General features: G+C 38.2%; 1 protein-coding gene across 1 annotated transcript in view; it reads right to left on the minus strand.

Moving 5' to 3' along the window:
- Positions 1-11,892, minus strand: part of Man1a2 (mannosidase alpha class 1A member 2) — a 123,482-nt gene that overhangs the window by 52,520 nt on the left and 59,070 nt on the right. Inside the window, exon 7 of the mRNA XM_005357099.3 lies at positions 1,583-1,706. Within this exon, the coding sequence (XP_005357156.1) occupies positions 1,583-1,706 (124 nt within the window). The remainder of the gene's footprint in view (positions 1-1,582; positions 1,707-11,892) is intronic.

Genomic DNA, 11,892 nt, shown 5'->3' on the forward strand with positions numbered 1-11,892 from the left:
TTATTCGTCATCATTCATCAACTTCCTCCCTTTGTGGGGGAGAGTAAGGACTCTTAAACTCGGCATGCAGTCCATACTGGTATAAACAGATTAATGTGCCTTAATATTACGAATGCCAGGATTATAGTTCTATACCACCACACTGACTCTCCTCTGTTTTCCTGACCCAAAAATTCACAAGAAAGCTTTGACATAAAAGATTGAGGTTGAACACAACTCTAAGTGCAGTTTCCAGCCCTTGCTTCTCCCTGGCCAACAGAGATGGGAGGCTAGCACTGTCTGCCACAAGGACACGTGTCACTTCTTCCCTCACTGAAGCTGGCACTGTGAATTGCTGCAAGCTTCCTTTCCTAGCTCCTTAGCACACTACTTCTCTCTAGTCTGAAAGCACTCACCTATCGGCACCTGCCACCCTATCCGCACCATGAACTTACCTCCACAGATTTTAAATTTGTGCTAAACACAAGTTTGTTCTTATCATACATGCCATCTTTATAAAATGACACTTTCTTACCCTGTACAGCTGATACAGACTGATGCTAAGGATTTTAAATCTACACTGATATTTAATAGCCCCCCAAATTAAATGTTTGTTTCTAATGTGAACTTAGGAAGAAAAACATAGTACTGCCCATGTTAAAGATTCTATAAGGATGATTAACTAGTTAAAACATCCTAATTAGAGTGCTGGAATGTTCTGGGTTTAGAACTAAACCATCTTAACAGCCATTCCTTGCTTCCCTCTGTGTGTAGCCTAACATCCTTGTGACTATTAGGTCCTTCTGCAATGTCCTGACAGACCCTGGCTTCCACCAGCCCAAAGGCTAAGAGTGCTATCAATTAGCATCTGAGAAAGAGATCTCCCCCTTTAGCTGTAACTCATACGCCTGATGTTCCCAAAGTATTTTAACAGAGGTTTTCACTCATGTTTTATTGTGCTCTGTTATTATAAAAATTTCACGAAACTGTTACTATTTTGAAGCAGCAATAACCTGAATCTGAGTTCCTACGGGCGAAGGCTGTTCATATTTGGTTCTAGAATAAACACCTCTTAGATCTTCTGAGCTGAGCTTTGCATTCACAGTAGCCATTTGGATTTTAATAGTCAGTGTCCTAACACTTAGGTATAGCTCAGTAGGAGAGTCAATAAACAGCGTGTGCAAGACCCTGGGGGAAGATCTACTTCACCAAAAAGGAAATGAGGAAAAAAAACCCTCTTTTCAAACAAACAAACAATAAACAATCCCCCCCAAGACTGTCTTAAAAGATTCAGTAGAATAATCATATACTCTATGAATAAGCAGTATTTTCTCTCTTCCTTTGTAATTATCAAACTTTTAATTTATTTTCTTGTCTTAACATGTGGGCCAGGGAGTTCAGAACCATGAGTATAAAAGGGAATATATATTTTAATATAAATAGTGGTTATAACTTCTGAATAAATACTTTTTTAAATATATTCTAAGTAGAAAGGAATTTTAAAAAACTGAAAGAGAAAAAAAGCAATAAAAACAAAAGTTCTAAAAAATTGTTAAAGTATTACGATGTTTTGGGAAATTTGTAAGAGTCTTTGATAACTAACCTTTTTGTAGTAAATCAAGTCACCAGTCAGGTAGCTGAGGTGGACAAACTCCATATGCAGTGTGCCAAATTCAGCCAGAATGCTGCTACCTGCAGATGCCCAGCCCCAGTTCCGACCTACTCCACTGAGTAAGAGGGGGATAAAAAGAGACAGGATTGGGGAAAGAGCAAAACTTTTTTAAATGAACACATGAATCTTAAATAGATCTTAGAAATTACTATATCTAACATAGTAGTTTCTACTTTTATTTTTGTTAAAAATTTTGAATCAATAATACAGCCAGGTTGTAAAAATCAAGACAACATAGAAAGTATCCGCCATATATTTTATCTATCCTCACTCCCTTTATATCACCTAGATCTATAATCACTTTTCACTAGCTTCTTACACACTCAGAGCTTTTATAAATACATTGTTATTTTCTCTTAGTAGCACAGCATAAACAAAATGCACGAACTGCTCTGACTGGGCACTACAGTCTTGTACTGTTCTTTATTAGTCTTTCCATATCAGTTCATAAAGAGCAGTTTTTTCATGGGGTTTTAATAGCTGTAGAGAATTCCATGTAATTAATGGTTCTCTTATACACTTGCATATTACTCTGATCTTCTATGCTGCCAATTTAATATGCTATACTTTTAATGATCTGAATTAAGAACACACCAAAATCTACATTAGGACACACATAGCTCTATCTTTTATAGTTCCTTCATTATACAAAACTATTTTTTCATTGAAATTATTAGAGGCAAATACAACTATCAGATTTTTCTTTTATAGCTAGAAGTGAGAATCAAAAAGGAAATGTGGACATAGTAACTATGTAAGACAGACATTCATTTTTACAAACAGTAAAAATTTGCTATACTGAAGGACAGATATCCATAAACATGGCATATAACATACTTGGTCTTGTAATAAATAAGGCCATTGAAATGGGGAAAACTGCTATGAAGAAACTCAGTTGAGAAATAGGATACTGAATACTAAGGATGGAAAACACACCAGAAGAAAGGCTCTTTTTATATTATAACCTGATAAAGTGTTTCTGAAGTGATGAATCCTGACCACACGAAAGTCTATGATGAACAGACCTCCAAGAAGAAAATTCCCAGAAGGGAACAACAAATGCAATGGCCTGGAGGGAAGCGAAGGCCTGGCTGTCGCTAGAGTTTAGAAAGTCGATGCTACAGGATGCAATTGGAGAGCTAGCAATCACCGAAGGAAGGCAAGCAAAGATGCTGTGAGACCATGTAAAATTTCATTTTAGTGTGATAGAAAGACAAAAGAAAATTTAAGGAATACAGTAGATATTTTAGGAGCAAAGCATGATACTTAGACATCAGCTGGCTTTCAGCTAACTAATGAATTACTTATTCTGTTGTCAACGATGACACAAAACCCAGTCAAGTCCACAGTTCACTATGTAGAAAGTTACCAGGTAAAAGCAACAAAGGAAAACATTATTCAGAGTACATGCAAACACTTTTCAAAATACTAAATACTAAACAAGGTTTTTATCTTTTATTTCATAGAAAGCATTCTAAAATATAAAATTTGACTCATATATATTCTAACTCAAAAGAAAACTCCAGCCAGGCTTTAACCCCTAGAACTTGGAGGCAGAAACTGGTGAATCTCAGGGAGTTCAAGGCCAGCCTGGTCTACAGAGTGATTTCGAAGACCGCCAGGACTAGAGAAACCTATCTTGAAAATAAAAAACAAACAAACAAACACCACTCCAAATAAAACTACTGAAGACTAACCCAACTTAAAACAAAAGACATATTCCCCCACACTAATACCATCAAACTTTTTCCTACAAATGTTATTCTTTTTCAGCTGATCAAAGGGAGCCATTACCATGCTTCCATGTATAATCAGAGAACACGAGTAACAAAACTGTGCAGTGAATACTAATAGACAAAACAATTAAAAACAACACGACTTCTCTCTCCGCTAGGCTAAACATCAGCTACAAGACACTAAAAATGTCTGGCAAACTTTTGATGGTTAAATAGTAATCAATTTAAGGTCCTATAATTACTTTGAATTGTTCTGATAATGAATCACCTACAATTTGTGTTTTGCTCAAAGTCCAAACAAAACCTTTAGTCTATGTATTTAAAGAACAAAGCTTCTTATGAATGGCAATTTTAAGAACAAAGCTTTGCCAACAACTGATGTTCATATTTATCACATCAAACTCCAAGAAATTAAATAAATGAAACTTGCACAATGTACAAATTTAAACTTAGAATCCTGACCAATAGAAATAAGCATTTAATGAAGCTTCAACTTTCACTCAGATATATTAAATAACTAAACATTATAATATGCAAAAATTTTAAAGTAGGAATATACTATATTTAAGCAGAATTTGTTCTAAAACAACAATATATACAATATTTTTCAAGCTTAGATAGGAATCAGTGAGGATATTAACAATTTCAAATGTGGATAAATGTTTCTTTAACTTTCTTGAAATAACTTTATTTTGAAAATAGTTTTAAGAACATTTCACAACATATTATTTAAAGATTTTAAATTGGGGTTGGGAAATGGCTCAGCAGGATCCAGATTTGGTTCCCAGCATCTATGTGGCAGCTCAAACCCATCTGTAACTTCAGTTTCAGCTTGTATGATGCCTTTTTCTGGCACTGTAGGCACCAGGTACACACGTGGTACACATATGGATGTATAGACAAAATGTTTCTACACATAAATACTAGTATTTTAATTATTAAATTGTTTTAAAAAGCATGGAAGCAAACATTTTTTAATTAAAAAGAAATCTACAAGGTCACTGAAAGAAAAACCTACACTAGAACAGCAGAGCACCAAACACTCAAAAACAACAAATGACAGGAACAACACACACCTTGCACAATGTCTCTGAGTGCTACTCTTACAATTCCCCTCAAGTCACATGCTAGTGGACTGTACTTAATAACAGCTCTCTGCTGCCTTCAAGAACACATCTTACTAGCAAGACCAGAAAGAGCAGCAAGGAAAGGGACTAGAAAGTAAGCAGATGCAGTGTCACTGAAATCCGACAGAAGAGACGCACTAGCTGGTTTCAGCCAACAAACCCATCCATCTGAGAAGAGAGAACAGAACAGAGAAGACACCTCCACAAAATGGGCCTGGAGGCAAGTCTGTAGAGCACTTTCTTGATCAATAAGTGATATGGGAGGAACCAGTTCACCACAGGTGGTTCCACCCCTAGGCAGGTAGTCCTGAATTATATAAGGAAGCAGGCTAAGAAAGCCATGAGGAGCAAGCCAATAAGCAGCATTCCTCCACCACTGCATCAGCAGTTTCGGCCTGAAGCTCCTGCCCTGACTGCCCATGAAGGAGGATCAAAGCTATAAACTAAAATACACTCTTCTCCAAATTGTTTGGTCATGATATTTTATCACAGCAATAGAAACCCTAAGACTCAGGTTGGCACCAGGTTTGTGTGAAATGCTGACAGACCTGATTGCACTTTGATGAGAATTGTGCAAGATTTTGAAAGTTTGGGCTAGACTGTTCAAAGCTCAAATGAGCCATTGTGGGAACTTAGACAATAATGCTGAAAGCAGCGCAGATGATGGAGGCCTGACTTGTGAAGTTTTAGAAAGAGGAAATCTATCAAGGTTGTTTATTAATAATCTGTGGTTCTAGTCAGTTGGAACTAAAGAATCAGCTGTGATTAAGAAGAGAATAGTTAATTGAGTCAAAATCTTCTGGAAGTTTCCTCAGGATCAGCACACAGAGCTTGTGGTCCAATGCTGCACCTCATGCTAGGTTGCACCTATGCTAGCCCAAAATGGGCTTCATTCCAAGGATAAAAAGATACGTTGGCATATGCAAATCAATAAATATAACCTACTAATAGTCTTAAGGATATGGACAACATGATCATCTCAATGTAGAACTGGCATTTAATAGAATCCAACAAAGGATTATATTAGATAAAGGCCATATGGAACAAACCAACACACAATGGTACAATTAAACAAAGAAAGCATTTCCACTAAAATCTGGAGTGAGACAAGGGTGTATACTTTCTCCCCTCCTTTTTAATATATCAGTGACATCTTGGTTAGAGAAATATGATGAGAGAAATGAGAGATACAAACAGAAACAAAGAAGTCGATTTACACATGTTCACAGACAAGATGATCCTATACATAAAAGCTCAAATGACTCCACTACAGTACTCTTAGAACTGACAAACACTTTCAGCAAAGTAGCAGGATATTAAATTAACAGGTGGACATTAGTAGATTTCTAATATATAACATGACGAGAAAATCAGGAGAGCGCCACAATTCACAATCATAAAAAAAGGAAAAAGGAAACTAAAATAAGCCTAACAAGAAGTAAATAACTACCCAATGATAATCTGACACCACTGAAGAAAGAAAATGAAAATACTTCAAAATGGAAAAACCTTCCATTTTCATAGCATAGTAAAATTGACATTGCAAAAATGGTTATATTACCAAAAATGATGATGAGGCTTTTGACTCTTGGACAGTATAAAAGCAGTATGAATTCAGTAGAACCAATACTTCCAATTTTGAGTTCTGACCTTTGCCTGCACTAAGGATATGTGTCGCATAACCTCAAGAGAGGCTGGGAGTGGCAGCAAGCTACAGTTCTCAATCAGCTACACAGCCACAAAGATAAATAAAACACACTATGTACTATGCTGTTCAGGAGTTACATTAAGTATACTTTGAACTTAGGCAATTTTCAGTGTACAACACTGTTGCAGGAAGGCCCGCTTGTTCATCCCAGCCGCCCTATACATCACTCTATACATAGAAGCACCTATGTATAGATCTACAGTTTGTGCTGCTGTGACCACATGTTTTCTTCTATGTGTGTTATAGACTCTACAATGCAAGTTGCAATTTTTGCTTTGAATAGTCAATTTCTTGAGAAAAATCAAACTCAGGAAAAACTTTTAAAGTAATTTAAAAAGCAGAAAAATAAACCTTTAGTGTTGACTCAAATATATTTTCACTGTTCTTCACTTTCTTTGTATAGATCTGTCTTTTCTACTGGTATCACTAGAATTTTCCTTTCTGCTTCTAGTAAATAGAGGACTACTGATAAATTCTGTAAGCTTTCTAACTGCCTAGGACTGTCTTAACTTCATGGAGCGGGATGGTGATAGGAAGAGAATGGAGGAGAGGCGATAAGGCACCTTTTAAAAGCTGATTTTTCTAACAAATTATCTCTCTTGACAAGTTTCATAAAATACCAGGATCTGTGGACTTAATAATTGTTCACCAAATGTGAGAAGGTTTTAGACATTATTTCTTCTTTTTAAAATAATTTTATTTATTTACTTACTTATATCCTAGCCTCAGTTTCCCCTCCTTCTCTCTTCCAGGTTCCTCCCTCCATTCCCCCTCTGATCCCACTCCTCCATTTCTGTTTGGAATGGGCAGGTCTCCTATGAGTATTGACAAAACATGGCATATAGAGTTGCTAGAAGACTAAGCACATCCCCATGCATTAAGGCTGGGCAAGGCAACCCAGTATGGGGAGTAGGGTTTCAAAAGCCAGTAAGAGTCAGAGACAGTCCCTGCTCCCACTGTTAGGAGTTTCAAAAGAGGAAGCCACACAACTGTAACATATATGCAGAATGCCAAGGTCAGTTCCATGCAGGCTCCCTAGTTAGACATTATTTCTTTGAACCTGTGTCTCTGCCTCTGTTCCCGCTCCCTAGCTCCCACCCCCCACTCCCTTGTTCTTCTTGTGTGCTAAGCCATCCCATACTGCCCAACAGCCATTAGGTGGCTTCTTCCTCATACCTGCATCCTTTAGTTTTCCTTTTATGATTTTCTTTGGTGGTTTCCAGTACTTTACTTCCAGGCTCACAGATCTTCAAGGTGTGGCGAACAACTGTTAAGTTTGTCAAGTGATAAACTTAACATGATATATACATGCAGTTCTCAGAGCTCCACTTTGGTCCCTTTAAAGGTCACTCTTTCTCATTGGTGCCATTTTCCTTTAAATACTCAAGCACACTTACAAAGCCTGTCCCAAGGCTTTAGAGGTCATCTCTATTGCTATTTCTCTGCCAGTCTCTCTTGACAGATTTCACTTGTGATTACAGTAGCATTCTCCTGTTTCATACATGACTAGCAAATTTTAGTTAGATTCTGGGTAATAAAGCATTATGTTGTTAATAACAGTTTCATTTTCATTCTTGAAGACATGTTCAATGTCCTTGTGACAGGCAGGGATGTCCTCTGGATGGCATAATTCTTTGGTCTGAAAGTTGCTGTGAGGCTTACAACCATGCCTTCTTTGTGGCAGACTGAGCTCTTCCTACTGTGTGACTCTTCGAGCAATTATTCTACAAATCCAAACTTGTTTCTTATCTTTTAACTAGTTACCCATTATCTTTTAAATGATTGCATTTTCAAATTATCTTTAAATTAAGCAGTCATATATGTATTAGTCATATGATATATAACTAACTATAATCTTGTGTGTAGTCTATTATTTTTATTCCTCATTCCTATCTTTTACTTATTAATACTTCCAGAAAAAAGTTAAGCAGTACCTTGTTGTTGATTGTAATGAGGTGTGTCTAACATATTAAATTGTTGGTTTGATATGCTGGATCAAAAGAATAGAATTAAAGACACAGATATAAGTCCTAAATATATATACATATAAGAAGGTAATCTAAATGAAATCACCAAGTAACAGGGGAGACAGAACCCCAACTGGATATTTCTTGTCACCAAATAAGTTCTGAGTACCAGAAATGGGTTACATCTAATGAGTTCTTGGCCAAAGATGTCCCATGGGAACCCCTAAACAACTCAAGCTACTGTCCAGATGGCTCTCCACAAACTGAAAGTAAGGTCGTATTGCTGAAGACAGCACCTAAACAAGTCATTGTACATGGGGAAGTCAAGCTGGTGCCTACCTAGCGCTTTTACCCCTGTGAATTAGTTTACATGGTACTGGAAGGCACTCTGAACACTACCAAAGCAGAAAGGTAAATACCAACAACCCAGCTACAGACACTTTGATCTACAATGATTACCTACCTGCAAGATATACTGGCCCAATAGTGGCACAAAGCCTGTGGAAGTAATCAGCCAATATTTTATTTGAGCAAAGGCCCATTGCATGAGCTAGAACCCATACCTAATGCCATCTGGATGACCAAGAACCTGAGACTACATAGGCCAGGGACACAGGGGAAAACCAAATACTACTGCTCTGTTAAAAGAACACAGCAATGAAATGATTCCTAATGGCATTCTGCTATACTCATAGATCCATGCCTTGCTTAAACATCATCAGAGCACTTTTTTCCTACAGCAGATATGAACAAACACAGAGCCCCACAAACAGACAATATGCAGAGGGTGAAAGCCTTTGGAATACTCAGTGTCCATCAAATCCCTTTCCTTGGGACTTAAGGAACTGTTTGGAAGAGGGGGCGGATACAGTGTAAGAGCCAGAGGGGATGGAGGACACCAAGGAAATCAAGGTCTTCTAGACTAAACAGGCAGCATATCTATGAATTCACAGAGAATGTGGCAGCATGTCCAGGCCCCGCATGGGTCTGCACCAGATGGGGTCCTAGAGCTGAAAACAGACACATGCCCCCACCTCTAACCCAGACTCTATCTCCAATTGATAGGCACTTGTAAATGGAAACTTGGTTTTCTCCAAGGACGTCTCACTGGGGAAAAAAACCACTACTGAGGGCAGGCCCCGTGCCCAGCAGAAGATGACCAACAGAAAACAAACTCGATGGCATCTTTGGAGGTTCTTTGTCTCACAAGGTTAAGTCAGGGCATTTTTTAAATCTTACAAGTCCTTTGTGTATGTATTATGCCTTTCAGTATTGTGTTTTTATGGGATTGCTGTGAGCACAAATGTATGTGTCTCAACTATATGCATTTCTTCTGGGTTTTTCCTTTGCTCTTCCTTTTTCTTGTTTGGTTGTTTTGTCCTATTCCAATTTGTTTGCTTTTGTTTTATCTTATTGTGTTGTAGTTTACTATCATTCTTTAAATGCCTGTTTGTTTTCTAAAGAGAGACAGAATGGCTATGGATCCAGATGGGAGGGAAGATGGAGAGGAACTGGGAAGAGCAGGGGAGAGGATACCATGCAATCATAATACATTGTGTGAAAAAAATCTATTTACAATAAAAAATAAATATATAAAAATCAAAAGTGGGGGAAAGAAAACTAAATTGCTGCTTTAATAAAGGCTATGGAACTCCATGCACTAAGTCACATTTGGAGTCTTTTAGTCCTAGATTAAATAAGCAAAAGCATCTAGCATATTTCCTATTAGTATTTTTAATTAGAAAATAAATATACATTTTTGAGAGCCTAAGAAATTCAGAAACTACATAGAAGGAAAAATAATATATGAAGACAGATGGGAAACAAATTTTTAAACAAAAAGAACTATGTGGCTTGTAGAACAGCTCTTAAGTGCAATTAATTTGAATTTCAGAAGGAAATCAAGAGTCAGGAAAAAAGAAATTAGAGCACATTTTAAAACAAGCTAGAAAGCAAATATGAAAGGGAAAGTCGGGAAAATCAAGGGCTGCACAGTAACAACTCAAATCCTTACTAAAAACAATGTAGGGCAATCGAGAGAGAAACAACCTCTTTAACGGGAAATTAACATTATGCTAGAATTTACATAAACTGAAACTAGCCTCTGAACATGCACTTAAAGATTTCCAAAGCTAACTCCATGTGAGTGTGTGAAGAAGTCTGAATAGGGGAGAAGAGGAGGCAGATTCTGTTCCAAAGAAGAACAGGAAAGGAGAACTTCAGACATAACAATGTAAGTAGAGGACGCCCAGCCATCACCGGCAGACGGGACGTGTGTAGGTAAGAAGTGACAACAGCTTCAGCCCTGCTGCTTGCAAGTGAAGCAAAGCACAAACTACTTCCACAAGGTGAGCCAGGTCAGAGACAGCCAATCCTGCCCTGAGGACGAGCCCGCAGCCCTCTCAAGACCAAGGGATGGCTCAGCAGTGAAGGGGAATTTTCTGTTCCATACAAACAAAGGGCAACACAGTCCATCATCTTCAAAAATATTGTTTAAAAACTGAGCTACCCTGCAGGCCTTATAACAGGGAACAGCCAAGGTCAGAAATTTCTCAATTTTGCTTCTGAATAAAGGTAAGGACCAGGGAGGCTTGGCAGAAAACAAGACTGCCAAGCAATGAGAACCTAAAGGTAAAGGCAGCAGGAAGCCCAACTCAGACAGATAAGTGAATACATAAGTAAAGACAGGCTACACATGGTGGCTAGAAGCAGACCTCAATAACTGGAAATAGCCTGTACTAAGACAGCATTCATCCTGAGGCCAGGGGTATACCTACCTCTAGAACCATGTACCTACTGGACACTGTTGAAGAAACTAAGTCAGGGTATACAAGAGAGCCACAGCTGCATCCCTTCCAGAGAGGTCATTAATACTCAGGAACTCCACAAAGTACACTGGTACAATGATAGCTCCTCTGCCTCTACTTGTTCAGTGCTGTAGTCTTCGACACTCTTGGTACACTTTAGGGATATCCCAGCTAAAACATTAGCCATCCCTCTGGAAAAGCCCAATGGTGAGAGACTAAAAGTCCAGACTGTAATGTTTGCTAAGAGTGACCAGGAGAGGGCAGTGTTGTGCAAAGAGGGAAAACCACCAAGGTGAAGGTTAGTGAGGAGGACGTAAGACACAAGTCCAATACAAACACCCTAACAGCATAAATCACAGATTTTAAACTGCACACAAGCTGAAATGCCACTGCCTCACTCCATGCATGAAACCACATAGCAGAATATTTCCTAAAGCTAGAAGGGAGAAAAAGACAAGAGGCATTTAGAACCCAAAAAGAAATGATCAGAGAACTTGTCGATGACATATTATACTCAAGTTGTCAAAACCACAAAGAAACAATAAAACCAATAAGAGAAAAGGGCTAATACATGTAAAAAGGCAAGGACATCAGAATTACCGTCATCTCTTTTATCAGCAAACTAAAAGCCAGAAAACATGGAATACATTTACAACACTTAAAGTAAATATCTGTTCACTAAGCTATATCCTAGCAGTTACCTCAAAATTGGTAGGGAAATAAGAACATTTTAAGAAAAGCATATGCCAGGCGGTGGTGGCGCAAGCCGGGCGGTGGTGGCTCAACCCGAGCGATGGTGGCGCATGCCTTTAATCCCAATATGCCGGAGGCAGAGGCAGGCGGATCTCCGTGGGTTCGAGGCCAGCCTGGTTTACAAGAGCTAGTTCCAGGACAGG

Source organism: Microtus ochrogaster, chromosome 21, assembly GCF_000317375.1.
Source record: "Microtus ochrogaster isolate Prairie Vole_2 chromosome 21, MicOch1.0, whole genome shotgun sequence".
NCBI classification, from domain to species: Eukaryota; Metazoa; Chordata; class Mammalia; order Rodentia; family Cricetidae; genus Microtus; species Microtus ochrogaster.